This window comes from Theropithecus gelada, unplaced genomic scaffold, assembly GCF_003255815.1.
Source record: "Theropithecus gelada isolate Dixy unplaced genomic scaffold, Tgel_1.0 HiC_scaffold_15883, whole genome shotgun sequence".
Lineage (NCBI taxonomy): Eukaryota > Metazoa > Chordata > Mammalia > Primates > Cercopithecidae > Theropithecus > Theropithecus gelada.
In genome coordinates, this window is record NW_020257640.1 from 1,643,969 (window position 1) to 1,666,293 (window position 22,325).

General features: G+C 44.6%; 1 protein-coding gene across 1 annotated transcript in view; it reads left to right on the forward strand.

Annotated features, from left to right (window-relative positions):
• The window catches only part of LOC112617106 (CLIP-associating protein 1), a 304,277-nt gene that overhangs the window by 267,333 nt on the left and 14,619 nt on the right, over positions 1-22,325 (forward strand). The window contains exons 35-37 of the mRNA XM_025373821.1: positions 8,228-8,456; positions 10,746-10,936; positions 12,750-12,878. Coding sequence (XP_025229606.1) covers positions 8,228-8,456; positions 10,746-10,936; positions 12,750-12,878 — 549 coding nt within the window. The remainder of the gene's footprint in view (positions 1-8,227; positions 8,457-10,745; positions 10,937-12,749; positions 12,879-22,325) is intronic.

The window sequence follows — 22,325 nt, forward strand, 5'->3', positions numbered from 1 at the left end:
GTTGTAGAATCAGTGGGAGCCCTGAGCTTGTTTTCCTGCAACTAGATGGCCCTATCTGGGGGTGATGGGAGACAGTGACAGATCATCAAGCATTAGACTCTCATAAGGAGCACGCAATCTAGATCCCTTGCATGTGCAGTTCACAACAGAGTTGACGCTCCTATGAGAATTTAATGCTGCCACTGATCTGACAGGAGGCAGAGCTCAGGCAGTAATGTGAGCAATGCGGGGTGGCTGTAAATAAGATGAAGCTTCACTCATTTGCCCACTGCTCACCTGCTGTGCTGCCCAGTTCCTAACAGGCCACAGACCAATACCAGTCTATGGCAAGGGGGCTAGGGACTCCTGCTATAGAGGATTAGAACTTATTCCTCTTACCTAGCTGTAGTTTTGTAGCTATTAACCAGCCTCTTTTCCTCCCCCACCCCCACCTTTCCCAGCCTCTAGTAACCACAGTTCTACTCTCTACTTCTATGAGCTCAACTCTTATTAGTTCCCAGAAATGAGTGAGAATATATGATTTTGGTCTTAATGTACCTGACTTTTTTCACTTAACATAATGTCCTCCAGTTCATGCATGTTGCTGTGAATGATAGGCTTTCATTTCTTTTTATGGCTGAATAGTATTCCATTGTGTATATATGTCATATTTTCTTTATGCATTCATTTGTTGAGGGACACTTAGGTTGATTCTGTATCTTGGCTGTTGTGAATAGTGCTGTAACAAACATGAGGGTGTAGGCTTCTCTTTGATATACTGATTTCCTTTTCTTCGGATGAATTCCCAGTAGTGGAATTGTTGGTTGTACGGCAGTTCCATTTTTAGGTTTTTGAAAAACCGCTGTTCTGTTTTCTATAATGGCTATACTAATATACATTCTCACCGATGGTATATAAGAACTTCATTTTCTCCACATCCTCACCTTTGTTATTTTTTGTCTTTTTGATAATAACCATAAAATAGTAGTAAGAGGCCCAAGGTAATTAATTTTACAAAATTTCAATTTCAAAAGAGTAGCCCTCAGCTATCTTTTCAAGGAATGTTAAGTGCCTTTTTTCTCAGTTTGCTTTTGTTTATTCTGGACATAGTTATGTTTCATGATGTAATAAAAATAGTGAGCCTGAACCAGACACCACCATGGCTTTCTGAGAGCTCCAGTCTCATGGGAGAGGCAGACAGATAAGCACAAGATCCTGGTGCAGTGAGTATGGCCACTGCTCAGCATCCAGGAGACCCGTGGCTAGTTGTGGTACCTAGGGAGGATGTTGTATTAGTCGGTTCTCACACTGCTATAAAGAACTATCAGAGGCCGGGTGCGGTGGCTCACACCTGTAATCCCAGCACTTTGGGAGGCTGAGGCAGGCAGATCACAAGGTCAGGAGATTGAGGCCATCCTGGCCAACATGGTGAAACCCCGTCTCTACTAAAAATACAAAAATTAGCTGGGCTTGGTGGCGCACAGCTGTAGTCCCAGCTACTCAGGAGGCTGAGGCAGGAGAATCACTTGAACCCGGGAGGCGGAGGTTGCAGTGAGCCGAGATCACGCCACTGCACTCCAGCCTGGCAACAGAGTGGACTCTGTCTCAAAAAAAAAGAAAACTACCAGAAACTAGGTAATTTATAAAGAAAAGAGGTTTAATTGACTCACAGTTCCACAGGTTATACAGGAGTTGTGGCTGGGAAGGCCCCCGGAAACTTACAGTCATGGTATAAGGGGAAGCAAGCATGTCTTCACATGGTGACAGGAGAGAGACAGTGAAGAGAGAAGTGCTGTACAGTTTTAAACAACCAGATCTGGTGAGAACTCACTATCATAAGAACAGCAAGGGGGAAGTCCACCCCCATGATCCAGTCACCTCCCACCAGGTCCCTCCCCCAACACTGGAAATTACAGTTTGACATGAGATATGGGTGGGGACACAGAGCTAAACCATATCATTCTACCCCTTGCCCCTCCCAGATCTCACGACCTCACATTTCAAAACACAGTCATGCCTTCCCAACAGTCCTCCAAAGTCTTAACTCATTCCCCCATTAACTCAAAAGTCCAAGTCCAAAGTCTAATCTGAGACAAAGCAAGTCCCTTCCAACTATGAACCTGTAAAATAAAAAACAAATTAGTGACTTCCAAGATACAATGGAGCTACAGGCATTAGGTAAATGCTCCCATTCCAAAAGGGAGAAATTGGCCAAAACAAAGGGACTACAGGTCCCATGCAAGTCTGAAACCCAGGAGGGCAGTCATTAAATCTTAAAGCTCCAGAATAATCTCCTTTGACTACATGTCTCACATCCAGGACACACTGATGCAAGGGGTAGGCTCCCAAGGCTTTGGGCAGCTCCACCCTTGTGGCTCTGCAAGGTACAGCCCCTACAGCTGCTTTCATGGGCTGATGTTGAGAGCTGTTGGTGGATCTACCATTCTGGGATCTGGAGAACTGTGGCCCTCTTCTCACTGCTCCACTAGGCAGTGTCCCAGTGGGGACTCTGTGTGGGGGCTCCAACCCCACATTTCTCCTCTGCACTCCCCTACTAGAGGTTCTCCATGAGGGTTCTGCTCCTGCAGCAGACATTTGCCTGGACATCCAGGCATTTCCATACATTTTCTAAAATCGAGGTGGAGGCTCCCAAACCTCATTTCTTACCTTCTGCATACCCACAGGCCCAACACCACATGGAAGCCACCAAGGCTTGGGGTTTACACCCTCTGAAACAACAGCCCAACCTGTACTTTGGCCCCTTTCAGCCATAGCTGGGGCTGGAGCAGTTGGGATGCAGAGCACCATGTACCAAGGCTGCACAAAGCAGCAAGGCCCTGGGCCTGGCCCACAAAACCATTTTTCCCTCTTAGGTCTCCAGGTCTGTGATGGGAGGGACTGCCATGAAGGTCTCTGAAATGTCCTGGAGACGTTTACTCCACTGTCTTGGCTATTCACATTTGGCTTTTAATTACTTATGCAAATTTCTGCAGCCTTGAATTCTTTCCCAAAAATGAGTTTTTCTTTTCTGCTGCCCGGTTGGGCTGCAAATTTTCCAAACTTTTACCCTCTGCTTCCTTTTTAAATAGAGGTTCTAGTTTCAGGTCATTTTTTTGTTTGTGCAAATGAGCAGAGGCTTTTAGAAGCAGCCAGGCCACATCTTGAACACTTTGCTGCTTAGAAATTTCTTCCACCAGATACCCTAAATCATCTCTCTCAACTTCAAAGTTCCACAGATCTCTAGAGCAGGGGCACAGTGCTGCCAGTCTCTTTGCTAGAGCATATCAAGAGTGACCTTTACTCCAGTTCATTATCTTCATCTGTGACCACCTCAGCCTGGACTTCACTATCCATATCACTATTAGCATTTTGGTCACAACCATTCAACAAGTCTCTAGGAAGTTTCAAACTTTTCTTTCATTTTCCTGTCTTCTTCTGATCCCTCCAAATTGTTTCAACCTCTGCCCATTACCCAGCTCCAAAGTTGCTTCCACATTTTCAGGCATCTTTATTGTAATACCCCACTTCTGGTACCAATTTTCTATATTAGTTCTTACACTGCTATAAAGAACTACCTAACACTGGGTAATTTATAAAGAAAAGAGGTTTAATTAACTCACAGTTCTACAGACTATACTGGAGGCATGGCTGGGGAGGCCTCAGGAAACTTACAGTCATGGCAGAAAGGCAAAGGAGAAGCAGGTAGGTCTTCACATGGTGGCAGGAGAGAGAGAGCAAAGGAGGAAGTGCTACACACTTCTAAACAGCGAGGTCTTATGAGAATTCACTCACTATCATGAGAACAGCAAGGGGGAATTCCATCCCCATGATCCAATTACCTCCCACCAGGTTCCTTATCGAATATTGGAAATTGCAATTTGACATAAGATTTGGGTGGGAACACAGAGCCAAACCATATGAGCTGTGCAAAAGAGAGGATGTCGTCACCTCTGAACTGAAGCCTGGAGGTCCAGAGGAGTTTGTCAGGTTGAGTAGGAGGGTTGTAGTCAGAGGAGGGCCTGTTCGAAGACTAAGACATGGCCGTGGGCATGGTGTGATTTCCTGTTTGAAGTGGATGAAGTGGAGAAGACTGGGCATGAGGAGTGGTTGGGGAGATTCAGAGCAGAGCTGCAGAGGCCAGCTCAGTAAGGATGTGCTCACTGGGGTATTCCCAACCAATGCTGTGACTTTACCCTGGTGATATTAGAGTCATTGAAGGATCTTTAAGCAGCGAAGTGGCATAGTCATACTTATATTTTAGACAGGCTACTGTTAACTTTGGAATGGAGAATAATTCAGGAGGAAGTGGGGTTGAATAGGGCATGAGCAGAAACAAGAATCAGAAGTCTTCTGGGGCTATTGAGCAAATGCTAGTGCAATTCAGTGAAATATTACTCTAGAAGGAGATGCTGTCTTTGAAATACAATGAATGCTCTTTTGAATACATGCAAGTTGCAGAAATTGTGGAATATCTAAGCAAATATATCCATCAGGACTTTGGATATACCAGTCTGTTTCAGCCAGTGATTCAGGCTGAAGTTCGACATTTGAGAGATATTGATTAGTTGCTTGAACATAACTAAAGAAAAGTGAGTAAGTGAAATCACCAGGTAAAGGATAAGGACAGAATCCTAAGGAGCATCAGCACTAAGGGAAGGACAGAAGCTAGAGCTGACAGGAGGGAGACCAGGAGAGGGTAGTGGCATAGAAGATAAGGGAGACTATTTCAGGAAGGACATTCTAGCCAAAGGGGCCATGCTGCAGAGATAACGGGTCACATATGAAATGAAAAGGCTCCATTGGATTATTTGTTTATTATCCACGTTAAATGTTCTATTTTAACCTAAAAGATATAAAATACACATTTACTTGCCAACGTTTTGATGTAAAGTTAAGACCTTTCCTTTGAGAATGGACTCACTGGACTTGCATGTTTTTTCTTCTTAAATAAACTTTACACGTAATTACAGTCTGCAATATCCAAATTTAGTTTCTTCCAGGAGTACATTGGCTCTTGTGAGCATAGTTGAGTGCAGGGTTGAGAATGGAAACCAGATCACAGTGGATGAAGACGTTGAGGAACAAACTGGAGAGAAATGAGGATCACGGGGCATTTCAGATGGGAAAGATCTCTCCCAGCAGGGCCGGTGGAGAGAAGCACCTTGCCTACACAGCGCAGGGGAGCAGATGATTGGATGCGGATCCTTCGGGATGTGGGGATCTGAGGTTAGGACCCAGGTGGAATGACTGGTCTTAGCTAGGGAGGAGGGCAGCTTTAGGGGCTTGAAGCAGGAAGTAGAGCGTCTTCCCACTGCTGGTTTCCCAGGGCAGTGGAAGGAGGCCTGCTTTGAAGCGGGGGACTTGTTGTGAGGAGTGTGAGGAATGGAGCAATCTGACTAGGGAAACAGAACTACCAAGAACAGTAGAAAAGGTGGATGCATGAGGGGTTACTTTTTCCAGTTACGGTGGCTCACGCCTGCAATCCCAGCACTTTGAGAGGCCGAGGCGGGTGGATCACCTGAGGTCAGGAGTTCAAGACCATCCTGACCAACGTGGTGAAACCCCATCTCTACTAAATACAAAAAATTAGCCAGTCGTGGTGGCACATGCCTGTAATCCCAGCTCCTTGGGAGGCTGAGGCAGGGCATTGCTTGAACCTAGAAGGCGGAGGTTGCAGTGAGCCAAGATTGCACCATTTGCACTCCAGCCTGAGCAATAAGAGCGAAACTCTGTTTCAAAAAAAAAAAAAAGAGAAAGAAAATCGAAGAATGAAGGAGCTTCAAAATTGACTTAGCCACCACTTACCATATTTTTAGCTAAAACATTGAGGTGAATATAAAACTGTTAAATGTGAAAGATTCAGGAGCCAGTACATCTCCTCTTAAGCCTAACAAGGAAACCAAATCTAGGGAGACAAGCCATAGGATGAATGTCAGATGCAGTAGGAGGGTGGTGCACACAGCAAAAATGAAGACATTCAACATAGGGAGAAAGCCCATCCTTATGGTCACTTACAGAAATACAGCAGACTTATATCAAGGTTCCCTTCTGCTCTGCTTTAATAGAAATTATAACATTTAATACTAGAAAGAGTATAAGGATCTAGTGTAATGTTGGTGCGATGGGAAATTGATACAATGTTTTGGAACTCAGCAAAATTATATTTAGCAAAAGTGATTTGCATATTCTTTACCCAGTATGGTTAGTCTACACTAAAGAAAGAACTCAACAGAAGAAAAAAATATATATGTCATTTCCATAAGGTAGCTTATTTCAGCATTATCTACAGTAGCAAAAATATTAAAGGGGAACATCTGAGTAAATCTTTTTAAAACCCAAGTAGAGGTAGTGGTGTGATTAAACATGGTGGTTACAAAAACTTCATCCACGTGGGAAATGCTTGCACTGTAAGGAAAAAAAAACAGAAGGCAGCGTGCACACAGGATTCCTGCTGCGCAAAGCCTGCGTGGAGACACACACTGAGGTAGTAAGGTTTTGTTGTTAACAGTGATTAGAATTGGCAGTTGAGCTTTATTTTTAAAATGTCTGAAGTTTTTAAAACCTTTCTCTTTTTTTGTTGTTTTTTTTAAACCTCCTGTTCAATGGCTTACCTTTTTCTTTTATAAATAATTTTTCATTATAATAGTAGTATTTTTAGAAGACTTATAAAAAGAAGCAATTAAAACCATCCGTGAATTTTCTTCCACCCAGAGAAAACCTCTGTTAAGATTTGATTTATACCTTTTTAGTCTTAATTTGTTTCTGTCTATGCATATATTATGAATTCTTTTTACATCTTAATTAATATAAAATTTTGTTTGTGGGTGTTAAAAACCAAATGCATCCTAGCACCTCCACTAGATTCAAGTCCAAAAGAATTGAAAGCAGGGACCTGAACAGATATTTGTGCACCATTGTGTCATAGCAGCATTATTCACAAGAGCCAAAAGGCGGAAGCAACCCAAGTGCCCATCAGCAGATGAACAGATAAACAGAATGTGGTATATACACACAGTGGGATGTGCTCAGCAATTCCACTTACCTGAGGTACCTAGCATAGGCAACCTCCGAGAGACAGAGTAAAATAAAGTTTATCAGGGATTGTGGGGAAGGGAGAGGGATGAGGATGCAGGGTTTTTGTTGGGGATGATGAGAAAGTTTTGGGTATACATAGTGGTGATGGTTACATATCATAAATGTATTTAATGACACTGAATTATATACTTAGGAATGATTAAAATGATATGTTACATCTACTTTTCTTTTACAACCAGAAAAAAGTGTAAATGCATTAGCACAAGTTGAGAGAAATGTATCCTGTCATCAGCACAAGTAAAAATTTTGCCATACGTGTCACCGACGTGTTCTGGCTGCCTGGAATGTTTCCACCGTTGTTGGATAGTCAGATGTCTGGGATGAGGAAAACAGTCTGGCCCCGTTGCCAGCACCAGCCCACACCCGCTGGGCTACACTGCCACCTGCAAAGGGGCTAGACCAGTGGTGTGCCCCATATGAGAGGACCCTAAGAGTAAAAGTGATTTGTTCTTGTCAATACCATGGCAAGGGGCCAGTCAGAAGGCCAGCGGTTGAATTTGTTGAAGACAACATTCAGAATATACTAGCAAAGAAAAACAAAATTCGGAAGATACTAAAGACCTGTTCTTTGACCCAGCATAACAACTCTGAGTCAGAAATATCTAAAAGAAGGATGATATGCCTAGGAGGTGCTGAGTTCTCTGTCACAGGAGGTTGTGACACATTGAGGCCCAGCACTAGGCAGGAATACATAGAGTACAAGGAATTAATTTGGGGATGGATGACACCCATTAGACTTAATGATGGCGGTTGGAAGAGCTTCTGTCTGTGGATGTGGGCAGGGCCGCAGTGCGAATCCCCCATTGCTGATCTGGTCCTTGAGAGCAGGGGTGTGAGTGGACAGCCTTTCCTTCTCAAGGAAAGGCTTCTGAGCCTTTCATCCCTCAGGAAACGTCTTGGTAAAGTGAATCACCAAATTACAAAGGAAAGGAGATTTGAAGTGTAAAGACTAGATGCAAATGCAGGCATATTGTTCCTTTTATGGTAGTTTATGGATTTGGTGTTTTTACACTGCAATACTAATAGCTGTCCTTTTGTCACTGGCCATACATATTTCAAGTGAAAATCTCTGGCCCTCTTAATATTTCTGAACATTCAAAGGAAATGTCCATTACAAGTCCCAGAAGGGAACTGACAGTGTGCTGTGCTCCAGGTGTCCCGCGATGGGGGTGCTGCCTCTCCTGCCACCAGCGAGGTAGAAGGAGGCCGGACAGCTCTGGATAACAAGACCTCGCTACTCAACACCCAGCCTCCGCGCGCCTTCCCGGGACCGCGGGCACGAGACTACAACCCGTACCCCTACTCAGATGCCATCAACACCTATGACAAGACTGCCCTGAAAGAGGCTGTGTTCGATGATGACATGGAGCAGCTTCGAGATGGTTGGTGTCTCTTTGCTTAACTGTCCCCACCCAGAAGTGCTTCCCTTGTGCTCCCTCCTGTCTGGCCAGTACCAGGCCCACTGGTCAGATGTAAATGGAGACGCTGGGTCTGTTCTTTCTGCTTAGTCATTTGTTCAGGCACTACTTACTGAATCCCTACTGTGTGCTTAGGCACGGGGAACACGGCAGTGAACAGAAGCACAAGTGGCAGGGCAGTGAGGAAATAAACAGTCACACATGATATGAAGTAGCCACTGCCACAGCTGAGCGTGAGGGAAGGCCAACTCTACTATCAGGGAGGCTCTGCTGCAGAACCCAGGGCCCAGGCAAGCCAGGGGCGTAGGAACAAACATGGCGAGCATGGGCTCAGCCTTTGTGAAGGCCTTGGACCTGCGCTTCCCAGCTCCCTGAGCTGTGGAGTGAGATCCTGAAGCACCGCTCCGAGGCTTCCCTCTCCTCTCACACCTGCTTTGTAACCAGGTCTTCCTGGAGCTGTGTTGACCTCCGTGCTGCATTTGGGAGGCAGGGGTTTGGCATACACTGACCACTTGCATTACCGTGTGTGGTGCTAAGCTAAGCGTGGGGTCAGAAAGATTTGCCCAAAATGTAACGTAAGCACATAACATAGGAAGTAGGGAGCAGAGGCAGAGCTAGTCTGGTTTCTTTCTGGCTCCTGTGTTAAGACCAGTGTCCATTATTGAATAAACTAGTGAGTGATGAGTATGTATTTGTGCAACAGTATTTTTATCCAAAACTTAATTATTTGTTTTTTCATCTCTCATGTTACATGATTTGGTTTATTTCAATTTGATAGTGCTTTTAAAAAATTATGGTTTTGAAGCCTGTTTATTTCTCAAGCTTGAATGAGTCATTAGAACCTACATTAGAATTCTAAATAGTTAAAATTCACTGAGGGCCTACTGTGTGTCATGAAGTGTATGGGTTGCCGGGGACTGAGGCACAGGAGACACAGTCCCTGGCCTCAGAGAGCTGACGGTCTGTCAGGGAAGTAGACTGATAGCGCCAGAGAAGGCCTGTGCTGGAGGCAGATGCCAGATCCAGTGGGGGCCCAGAGAAAAGAAAGCTGATCCTCTTGCAGGGATCAGATAGTAGGGGAATGCTAAGATAGAAGAGAAGTTCTCTGTTTGAAAGCAGAAGCGGCTGTAGGGATGAAAAGCCAAATCACTTGGCTATTCATTGCTTATGGACTGGTGGGTAGCGTCTCAGACTCTGCCCACACTCTGCTTACTGGGCAGTGAGCGAATAGGGTGTAGTGTTTGTAAGGACTGGCACTTCTTGGGAGAAGTGGACTACTTGTTTTCATTGCTTATAGAATTGTTTACCTTATCCTTGATAGATCTCGGTTAAGGTAGAAATTACAATGTTGGTTATTCACCAACTGTTTACTAAAAGGCTTAAAGAAAAGGAGAAAAAGGTAGGAAGGCAGGAGGAAATGACAGAGTTCTTTACCGTTTCAGGCTTTCTTGTGTGTTTGCTACCCCATCTTAGAGGCTAAAGAAGTATGCAAATACCCGTTTAAGTAGTTCCTAATAACTTGTCTGATGTGTTTGTTTTTTCATCCTCTCTATTTAAAGTTGAATATTCAGAGTTGAGGTTTCTTAAAAGAACATGGAGGAGAAAGGATGTGCCTTTCTGCCATAGAAACCGTGTTCACAGCCCTGCAGGTAACTATGTTGAGTCATCTTGGGCCAGTTTTTAGTCTCCACATAGATAGTCCACCAGTAGTCCAAACACCTTGATTGGTGTTTGTTCACCATGCTGGTTCCTAAGCTATAGACATTTGAGAAGGGGATGGATGATAATCAGATGTGTTGGTGAGGAGGCCTTGAGGAACATGTGTGTATGGGAGTGGATTTGACCCTGGTAAAAGGCTGTCCAGTGGTGGGGCTGACTCAGGACCATGGCAGTGGGAGAGAGTTTCAGAAAATAAGAGGGTTGAAAAGGGACTTTGGTGGATGCAGGCATTTCTCCTCTCTATCTGAAGTAGAAGGGAAAAGATAGCAAGGAAGGGTGAAGACGTTGACTGTTGGTACTGGACAGCTGGTCTCGCACCTCTGCTTTCACAGTGAACTTGGTGAGAAGGTTGGTGGAGGGTGTGTAGGCTGAGGCCGGACAGTGAAGTGGAGTGGAGGTTGGGAGGGGAACCATGAAGGAGGTGTCGCCTCTGGGAGATGAGGCAGGAAGGGAAGGACCACTGGGCACCACTGAGGAAGCCCCTGTGCCGGGCATTTCCTCACGAGGTGATGTATGTGTGGTGTGTTTCACCAGTGCCCATCGACCATTCTGACCTGGTGGCTGACCTTCTGAAAGAGCTGTCCAACCATAACGAGCGAGTGGAGGAACGGAAGGGAGCCCTGCTGGAGCTGCTCAAGATCACGCGGGAAGACAGCCTGGGTGTCTGGGAGGAGCACTTCAAGACCATCCTGCTCCTGCTGCTGGAGACCCTCGGAGACAAAGACGTGAGATGCTGGTTTGGCCTTACCTTGCCCCTTTCCGTGTAATGGGGTCACAATGTCCTTTTCTTGCTGGGCTTGGCTTCAGCTTTACTTTCTGGGTTGTGCTTACTGTTTACATCAAAACATTTATTTGTTCATTTTTCACATATTTTCTGAGCACGTTTAGTAAGGTCATGTTTTTATCAGCAACAAGCTGCTTCTTGGCTTACGTGCATGGTCTGTAACTGGGTTTATAGTAGTTGAGGGAACCTCGTTCCTGCATCTAGTTGCTTTAACACAGAATTTCTTAAAACTTCATTAGCATAGAATGTGGTCTTTTAGGATACACTTTTTCACTTGTGAGTTTGATTTTTGTTTCATATGTAATTGAGAAATAAAAAGGTCCATTTTAAAAGACCTAATTAAATGCTACATTCCATGAAATTCCATCTTGGTTCCCCCCTACATATGTTAAGAGTTCCAATAATTTTAATCAGTCAAGTGGCAGGTTCCAGAAGCATGATTCTGATTTTTGTATTATTAATTTTAAAATTAAAAAACTTCATTATGCTGGGACATTTGAATGTGACAAACTAGGCATTTGTGACATGCCTGGTCTGTGATCTGCACATCGCACATAGAGAACTCTTAAAAGGGGGAGTAATCTGGTCAAAGTCCTGCCTTCTCCCACCTGTGGAGCTGGTCCCTTATATGGAAACAGGAATAGATGCTGGGAATTACCAGAATTAAACCTCTGCAAGAAAAACTTTCTCCATCCACATTGGCTTTGTGTAGGCCAGCAGAAATGAGAAGAGAGTGCTGTGGTGAGGGGCTGGAGGAGGGGGATGGGAGGATTGCCAGGAGGTGACAGGCCATGCCCACGGCCAGCTAGAGGGGACTTGCATGGCCACCGAGTGACAGGGAGGCTGCTGCGTGCCATGCTGTGGAGACTCAGATAGCTTTCTGATGCTTCGGATTAATAGTTTGGTTTAGGGATAAGTAAAGATAGAAGAATGGTAATAAGTAATCTGTTTTACCTTTTTTTAAAAAAAAACTTCTTAAAAATACTTTTTAAAAAAGACAAAGTATTGGCTCGTAAGGCAGTTATGCCTTGTTAGCTCTGTTGGGAGACAAAGTGATGTCATGTAGAAGACAGGTAAAATGGTGTATTAGTGTGTGAATTGTACAGATGAGTGACAAAGAATCAGGATGTACTTTCTGGCTCTGTTTGGTGTAAACTCCATTCTCTTTTATTGAGATTAGGAGTCTGTTTGGAATGGCTTTCCTCCAGATGCATGACTCTGGCCTTAACCAACTTGAGGCCTCTACACACCCAGTGATCTCATCACATGGAAGGTCAGGAATAATGACAGGCCTTCCACTGTCCTTAGGTGGAGTTCAGTCTTACAGGCTGTGTTGATGAAACATCCAGGTGCTTTGTACACATTCTTTCATACATTTTACAGAAGCATAATTTGTAGGCTGAAGCCTCAGGAAATCTGAAAATCCCCAGAAAACTGGTAATGAACTTAGGTGTATCATCCTCATTTGGTCTCGAGTGCACGGCTTGTTTGAGAAGCTTTTTTCAGTGCCTGTCAGGCACTGGGTCCTGGGAATGTCACCCTGAGGCACAGTGCCTGCCTTCATGGAGCTGATGTCTAGAGAGCCAGTGTCAAGTAAAGCTGATTTCAAGTAAACCATGTGATCTGTGTAGAGGGTTCTGCAAGGTTCCAGGGAACCCAGAACTGGGTGCTTGGCCTTGCCGAACCTGCTGACTGCCATGTGTGAAAGTGCAGTGTGGTGTTTGGTGATGTCTTCCTTTCCCCTTGTACTCTAGCATTCAATTCGAGCACTGGCATTGAGAGTTTTGAGGGAAATTCTGAGAAATCAACCAGCAAGATTTAAAAACTACGCCGAGCTGACGATTATGAAGACTCTGGAAGCCCACAAAGACTCCCATAAGGAGGTGAGTCAGTCACGTGGCCGGGGGTGCTGAACAGGCGGGTCATGGGGAGCTGCTGGGATATGGAGATAGAGGAATCAGAATCAGCCCACGGCTTAAGAGCCCCTTCCTTGGGTCTCGGCCATGTCGAGTCCCATTGCGGTCGTCCTTGTTGAGCAGTGGCGCAGTTCCAGGGCCAGTGCCATTTGTTCAGTTCCCAGCTCCTTCTCGCTGTTTCCAACAGGCCTGCCCTGTTCCTTAGATGTGTTCCACGCCTGGGCTTCCGGCTGCCTTTGTGGGAGGGAAGGGTCTGCTGCTGCTTTCTGGCATTTAGCCTCTAGTAGTCTGGTGTGGGAGGTGGAGACCAGCTTTGGAATCACAGACATGCAAGTCCCAGAACCAATGCCTCCTTGCTCCAAATATGTGGACCAGTCATTTCACCTTCTGAGCCTCCGTTTCCTTGTGTGTAAAACAGGAATGGATATTTCCACAGAGTTTTTCATGAGAATTAAATGAGACGGCCAGGGGTGGTTCCAGCCCAGCTCCTGCCAACAGCGGGTAGCACGCTGCTGTACTGACCTTCCTCCCTGCCGGCATTCAGTGTGCTTGTCTCTGCAAGATGAGGCTGATTGGAGGTAGCCCTGCTATGCCCCTTCCACTCGCTGTTGAGTATTTAAAACGCTAGCAAGCCATCTCTGCAGTTTCTGGCATTGGGACGTCAGCTGCCTGGTAGAGAGCGGCAGAACATGTCTCTGTATCCTGCACACGTGCCATGGAGGGTGCACACACAGCAGAAACTCAGCCTGTTACTTACTGGATTGTCCAACCCCTGTGCCTTACCAGGCTTTCAAGTAGCTAGAAGCCTACAGAGAATGGGGAGGTGGCTGGAGCTGTCCTGATACAAATGATTCGGTGACACCCTTCAGTAAAATGAACTGTGGGAAACAAAATCATATATTGGAACTTCAGAAAACAGCCTGCCAGATAATGGGTTTGACCCCAAAGTGAGACATAACTACTCGCCCGGTTTGATCTCTTGGCTCATGTGTGACTGTCATGTGAGCACACTCATGGATTAAGGGAATTGTAATCAACACAATTCTTCCATCTACATAGGGAGACCGTAGATCATAGTTCTGTTTGGCATTTGTGTGGCTGCTTGAGCAGGGACTGATGTGACCTCTTCAAAACTCCACCACAATTGTAGCTCAGCAAGGGCGAGGGTCTTGTCCTCAGACTGGGCCTCTCTCCACCTGCTAGTCCTAGAAAACAGCACACAGTACACAGGGGATGGATGTGTTTTCAGACTAATAACTGGGCTTCCAAAATCTGGCTTGGTTGCATGATGGCGATAATCACTCACATTTGAACAAAGCACTTTTCATTTATAATAACTCATTTAAAAAACGTGAAGACCAGGTGAGCTGGTACGATCAATATAGTGATTCCCAGGTGAGGAGGGAAGGTCCTAGATTAGGGGGGTCCAATCTTTTGGCTTCCCTGGGCCGCATTGGAAGAATTGTCTTAGGCCACACATAAAACGCACTAATGATAGACGATGAGCCTTAAAAAAAAAAAAAAAATCACAAAATACTTTCATAATGTTTTAAGAAAGTTTTTGAATTTGTGTTGGCCGCCCTGGGCCACGGGTTGGACAAGCTTGTCCTAGAGGAACTGTATGCACAGTAGTTACTGGCAGAACTGAGATATAGCTAGGTTTTGTGTCTCCTTTAAGGGGCAGCTGGCATTTGCTAACTTTTTAAAACCATAATTGCTTCTCCTTCATGAGAATACATGATCAAAAAATGAAATTAAAATGTTCTTTTTGTTTTGCTTTGTTTTTGAGACAGGGTCTTGCTCTGTCACCCAGGCTGGAGTGCAGTGGCACAAGCTGTGCTCACTGTAACCTCCACCTCCCAGGCTGAAGCAGTCCTCCTGCCTAAGCCCCCCGAGTAGCTGGGACTACAGGCATGAGCTACCACACCCGGCCTGATGTTCTTTTACATAGAGATGATATCAGTTGTTTTCATGGGGCAGTACATACTTAGACTTGGGCATTTAAATGAAACGCCAGGCCGTCCATGGTGTCTTGGCACGCACTTACTGACTCTCCAGTTGGAAGATATCTATCTAAAGTGAGTCCTAAGAAGTATAAGTTAACAACATTAAGTAATTGATTTGTTATTTGCTGTTTTCTTGGAAGATCTTTTGTTTTTTCTGCAAAATTAGAAATTTAGGAGAGAAAATTCTCAGGTATGAGGCGCTTTAAATTGCCCAAGGGAAAAGAGCAGAACATATGTCCTGCTTAACATAAACTTAGCAGCACTCAGGTTCAGGGGCCTCCATGCTGCCGTTACTGACTTGTGGTAGAGCCGGTGGAGGAGATGTGTTGGGAACGGTGCCTGCATTGGCAGGCCTTCCTGCTTTGCATAGTTTGACTCACCTTGACTCATTGCCCTTGGAGTTTCCTTATAAAACTTTACTCTGTCACTTTGCCAGGAGCCACTATAATAACTCAAGAATCTGTATATTTAGGTTTGGGGTTGGGTTTTCCTTTTTCGTTCCTTTTTTTTCTTTTCCCTTGAAGTTCTTAGCTTCCTCTTATTTTAACCAATCTTTTTCCATTCCTTTTTGCTGTTTTTTTAGGGTAGAAGGCTGAGATGCGCATAAAGTTTGTGTTGTAGGCATCTTGTTGGCACATAATTGTTCTCTAGTCCTTCCATTTTCTCATCATTGTATTCAATTCTTACGACTCCAAACATTTATTGAAAAGGATCTGAAATGTTTCTAGACTTACTTTATTAGTCATACAAAGACATAGTCTATTTTCCTGTCTTACTAATACTTCCAAAGTATGTTTATCCCAGAGTGAGCTCTCTTGGAACTTCCTTCTCAATAAGAAGCTGGTTGGTTTTGTATTCCCAGACAAAAACTGGGCTTCAGCAGGAGATGAAGAGCATAAAGACTCGGCAGGTTAACATGGGGCTGCTTGTAGAGACACTGGCACCAGCTGCCCTGCTCTTGCCAGCGTGATGTTACCACACCAGCACGTGCACTGTGGCTCTGACTGTGTGACTGCAGTGAGGAAGGACAGCTTCTTGAAATACAATTTCTGTAAACTGAAATTTGTCACAAAAACTATTTGGGAAGATGGATGAGGTAGGACTGATGATAAGATGGCTTGTTTTCTCATGTAAGCAAGCATCTGCTTTCTCAGTTTCTTTTGAAAGGAGCTATATGTGCAGAATGTGTTTCTTACACACTGAAAATGTGCCAAGTACCAAATCTGTCTCAGACACCATTCATCCAAAGCTAACATACATGTTCTGTAGTAAGCAAGATAGATGAAGGATTTGGACACCGATTTAGAGTGTTTATTTTAAAAGTTGGTGTTTCTGAGCTTAGACATAATGTTTTCATAGTCCCTATTTGAATAAGTCTCTTTCATTATCTAACTTCTTTTTTATGTTTTTAGTAAACAGATTTTGCTATTGAGTTTCAGTGCCTCATTCATGAAGCCACTGTGGTCTGCAGTAGAGTTGGCACTTAGCAAACACCTTAAAGGGCTAAGGCCTTGAGAGCGATCTTTTAAAATTTTGAACCCGTTTTCTGTTTCCAAGAGAACTCCATTTATTTAAACTCTTCTTATGTTAGAATTTGTAATCTGTTTCTTAGAGCTGGTACAGAACCTCTCCTTTGGTGATTAAAAAGAGAGGATTAAATAAGAAAATTGATACTACAAAGAGATTCTGGGGTCAGTGTGAGATACGAATCTTGAGGCAGAAAACCTGGTTTTTAGTCTCGCGTCTCCTGTTGTCCAGCTGTTCCCGGTTTCTTCATCTCAGCATAACCCTGAATAAGCAGTTCTGTTGTGAGAATGAAAGATATTATGATATAGAAATACACTTTTAAAATTGTCATATGCTCTACAAATGTTGCTACATAGAACTGTTCTCAGACATCCTTATTCATTTCAGAAGTGCCCATTTCTGAGGAAACATACTAATTATAAATCATTGTATGCACATTTAATGCAAGAATATTTGTTGCTGCCAGTCATTGCGATGTGCCTGTAGTACCCATAATGTTGAAGTTCGCAGTAAATGTTTTATTTAAACCGGAAAGAAGCCCAACTCGAAAGAAGCCCAACTCTGTTTTTTGAAGATATTCTGTAATTGAGGTTTTCCGATCACTAGACTTAGCTTATTCTGAACTTTGCCACGTTAGTGCATATCCAGTTACACTTGTCTGTTAAAAGAGGAAAATATTAGCATCATTCATGTCACCGTGCTGGGTCACCAAACATTTCTTGCTACACACACAAAGGTCGTGGTGTTTAAGGCACCAGAATCCAGCTTCAAGTGGTTTGACTTGTTTTGGGAAGTTTGATTCTTAGATAAATATAAAACCACCAGTATTATGTCTTCAGGGGTTTTATTTTTAAATCATTTCTGGTTAACTTTTTATTTTATGACTTTAAAGAATTAAAATGGCAAAATCAGACCAAAGTTATTTATAAAAGAAAAGAGAACTTCCTGGGAACTTGTCTGGTTTCTGATTCGCCCAGCCAGCATGGTGTCTCATGCAGTCCTTTAGACAAACACCGTAGCCAGAGAAAGGCACCGGTGTGCCAGAGGTCTGTGATCAAATACCGGTTAGAATCACTAGCTGACCTCATCTCAGCCAGATCCCCTGCACTCAAGAATGGCCCTTAGATGCCTTTCAGGGCAGCAGTCATTTGTATCCGTGGACACTGGGAAATAATACACTGCATGAACTCTGGAGAAATGCCTTTACCCCTCTGTACTTTGGTTTTTCCTTATCTTTTATCGTACCAAGTGGACTAGATGATTATCTGTGTTTCATCCAGCCTTAAGATAATACAAGTTGCTATTGAGTAACAAACCTAAATCCTCAAATTCTAAATTTTCAGTTTTCCCTGGGCCCAACCTTGGGATGTGACCAGAAGCCCCATTTTCTTTGTAGGTTTTTGCTTTTTAATAAAAAGACAAAACCCCAAAACCTGTATAGCTTCATCGAGAGGTTCCAAGTTACTGAGCCAGCAGTCACACTAATAGCACAAACTCCAATAAATGTTTTATAATTGATGGGTAGTGGTGTACTGTAGTCTTCAAGGGCCTTGCGATTTAGTTGAGATTAAAGCAAAGAGTCATGTGTGCTTCCAAGTGAAGTGCACCAGGAGTTTAGGAGTGGGCCAGAATAGTCAAGGAAGAGTTCCTTAGGGAGTTAGAACCTGAGATGGGCTGAGAAAGAGCAGATAGGGAGAGAACTCTAGGAGCCAAGGCCACGTGGTCAAGGGAGGGGGCATGGGTTGGAAGACACTCCTGGGTTGAACCCCGCTGAGCCAAGACGGCAGGAGACTTACCATTTTGTGAGCCCTCATATTCTCTCTGGCGAGTGAAGAAACATAGCCCACCTCACAGGCTTGTGAAGTGCCAGGCACGGTGTCTAGTTCTGAGTGGCGGCTGTGGTGGCGGCTGCTCCTGCCGTTACTCATGGGTAGTTCCGCCTCGCCAATGAACTGACTCTCAAGGAGCCAGAGGTGACACCTGCCCTTTTAGCTCTTGTAGCTTCAGAAAGAGCCATTGCTTAATGTTAACACCTTTGGGTTTGGGGTTTGAAGGCCTGGGTTCCCATGCTGCTTTTGCTAGCTCGGGCTGCAATTGTGGACAAGTCACAGACACTCTGGATATCTAAAGCACTTGTATGCTGGGTGGGAGGTGGGGGGCAGGTGCTTTATACCCTGCCCTGAGAGGCTGGCATTAAGTCAAGTGAAGTAAGGTGGTTGACATTGTTGAAAATTGAAGATAGTATCTTTTTTATACTCTTCCATTGAAGAAAGTAGACTGATTTTGAATACAATTGTCAAGTTTTAAAAATTCTACATAAAGCAGTTACAACCGCATTTCTCTAAATACACCTAAGAAGCTATTAAATGCAATTGAGCAAATTCTAAAACACCAGCAAAAATACGACTTGTATCTTTTGGCTACTGCTTTGTTTGGAATCCGTCCATATTTGAGCTAGGGTAGCCAGTACATTGTCCGCGTTAGGCTAGGAAATGCCATGGGTGTTTAGAGATGGATACCAGAATTAGAATGCCGAAGAGGAGCCTTACACGTGCTGCCCAGCTTCCCATCTAATGCTGAGCACCTCCTGAGAGGCCAGCCCAGCCTCTGCAGCATCTCCAGGACAGCAGGACACACCACCTCCTGGACTCTCTGCCACTCTTTCCACTTCTCATCATGTGCCCCGTTGGCCCTAATTCTACCCCTTAGAGTAGAACAGAATAAATCTCCCACGTAAGAGCCCGACCGCATTTGAAGACGTCCATTGTGTTGCCCTGAATCTACTTTTCCAGGCAAGGATGTGATGACTGTCTTGTTAGAGGTCATTTCATATAGACACTACTCCTCAGGCTCTTCAAAGTTCCTTGGAATTTTGTGCATGCACATTTTTCAGGGGAAGAGACTCATCAGGTAGAGTTGGATGATAAGATGTCATAATCTGAAATACCTTTAAAATAATTGATTTAGGTTCTCCCTTTCATTTTACTGATAAGGAAAACCAAGGCATAGAGATTGAAGAAATTTACCCCAACCTCACTTGGCTAGTTGATGCCAGAACCAGAGCCAAAACTCAGGTCTCCAGACTTAGAGCCTGGAACTTTTATTTCCCCTCCCACTGGTACTGAGCCTAGCTAAGTGAGGACTCTTGTCCCAGGTTCAGGGCCATGCTGGCACTCTGTTGTAAATCTCAGGACCATGTCAGTGCCAATCTGGGACATTGGTCGTTTTTTTTCCCCCAGTCTACTGGTGGATACTTAAACTCATAGTCAATCCAATTTTTTACGGTCTTCCTGGCCTTTCCCAGAAGGTGGCGCTAAACTCTTCCTTAGCTTCCACACGATTGAGGAGCTACGCTCAGGACATCTACTATGAAGAGTTCTTTGATTCCAGCCACTGTTGTTCCTGGACCTTTGCTTTTTTTTTTTTTTTTTTTTTTGACTCAACCAGTTATTCTGGTGTGTCTGTGACAGAGCCAGATCACAACCTTGTGAACCTAAACCATGCAATCCAAAGTTTGAAAACTTTATGTGCTAAAAGAAAGAAACCTTTAAGCAAACACTCACCAGTATTCTGAGTAATAATCCCATTTTTAAAAAGCTGGATGTGAAAATTATGTTTTTCTTAGCTAGACACTATTACTTCACTGACTCTGAAAGGGGAAGGAGTCCTGTGTTTCTAATGAGACTGTAGCAGAATTGGAACAGTTTTTGATGACTTCAAGGCAGATTAGAACCCAGAAGGCTTTTTGATCCTGTCCTCTTTGAATAGTCCCTCACCCCTTTCTAACTCCTGCCACTTCTGGCCACCGTGTGTACTAAGTGGTATTGTCTTCCTTTGTTTCTGCTGCCCATGTTGACTTTTGCTCTCTGTTTGCTTACATTTATAATCTTTGCTTCTTATGTTACATAGAACACAGGGGCAGAACCTAAAGTTCACCCTGATTCAGGCAGCTCGCCAAAGCCAGGGGTTTGGCATATAGAGGGAAGTTGAGAACACCTACCTGCCTTGCCAAAACCAGCGTCTGTCTTGGGAAACTTGCTGTAACTCCAGCGAAAAAGAGGACCTCAAACTACCCATCTTAATGTGCAGCTTCTGACTTTATTTTCAGACATTTTAGAACCAAAGCCCTCATCCACGTTAGATACATTTGATCATCCGGGTGTGGTGGCTCACGCCTATAATCCCAGCACTTTGGGAGGCCAAGGCGGGCAGATCACTTGAGGTCAGGAGTTTGAGACCAGCCTGGCCAACATGGTGAAACCCTGTCTCTACTAAAAATACAAAAAAAAAATTAGCTAGGCGTGGTGGTGTGCACCTGTTGTCCCAGCTAGTTGGAGGCTGAGGCAGGAGAATCACTTGAACCAGGAGGCTTCCACCAAGATGGCGCCACTGCACTCCAGCCTGGGCAACAGAGCAAGACTCTGTCTGAAAATAAAATAAAATAATAGATAAATTTCACCAAATGCTTCCTGTAGGCCACATCCAGAATTCCTGGATTTTTGTAAGATGAAGGGCTCCTTGGGTTTGGGTTTCAGCACAGCAGATCTGAAACAGCCTTTTTTCCCAGCAGCTGCCTGTAGGGTAATTCACTTTAACCTGCATGGCAATAGAGTGCGGGAGATGGGGAGGAGAGAAGGAAAACTGTGAGTTCTCACCATGAACCCCACAGTCGATTGCCTGGTCTCACTAATCCTCGTTGCAACCCCAAAGAGCACCAGGAGGCCTTAGCTTGCTCCTGTCAAGCCTGGAAAGCAACGCTGCCAACTCTTGAATCCTGTCTCCAGAGCCGTGTTCTTTCCATCCACTGAGCTGTTTCCCACCTCCCAGGGGACCTCAGATACTGACTTCTGTGCTTCAGGGCTTTCTAACTTTGATACGCTACAGAATCATCCAGTGTTTCCTGACCTTTTATTTCTTTTTCCAGGTTTAAAAACAGAGGCCTAAAAGTTCCTCAGCTTTTAGGCTGGTGTGTTAGGACACTCGTGCAGTGATTTCTTACAGTAGAAAGCCAGCAGTTTCTGAGCATGGTTTCATTGCTGGGCCAGATTAGAAAAGAGAGGGACTGTCTCCTTCCACTTTTCACCATCCACTCAGCCGTGTGTAACTCAGCCACATAGGTGCACAGCCACGTGCTTGGCTCTCCCAAACACACACAGATTCAGAGAAGCCCTCAGGACCTGCACAAATGGGGGAGGAAGAAGAGTACCCCGTCTGAGGTAACCCATTACCCGACGGAGCTCTTCCAAGAAACACGCCAGTCCTCCTCAGACAACTGGTGACTGCAAAGCCTGAGCTGAAGTCTCTTTTCCGAAGAACTAGTCTGTTGCTTTGCCAGTGTGTCACCTGGAATGGTACTCTCTGGGCCTTGTACAGTTGATTTTTCCACAGCCCAAGCTGATCATTTGTAGATAACCTGCCGTGCTCCTAGTTTTCTGTGCTAGCTCTTTAGGAAAAGTGTAAATCCAAGTCAATGCGGCATGCTCCAGATGTGACTTTGTGAGTCATGAGCATTAAAAATATGTACGCTGGGCTGAGTGTAGTGGCTCATGCCTGTAATCCCAGCATTTTGGGAGGCTGAGGTGGGCAGATCATTTGAAACCAATTTGGGTAACATAGCGAGACCCCATCTCACATACTGAGACCCTTCAAAAAACTTAAAATATTATGCGTGCCTGTAATCCCACCTACTTGGAGGCTAAGGTAGGAGGATCTCTTGAGCCCGGGAGATCGAGGCTGCAGTGAGCCATGATTACACTATCGCACTCCAGCCTGGGCAACAGAGCATAGACCCTGTCTCTCTCTGTGTGTCTGTGTCTGTGTCTGTGTCTGTGTGTGTGTGTGTGTGTGTGTGTGTGTGTGTGTCCCACGCTATGGGGAAAGT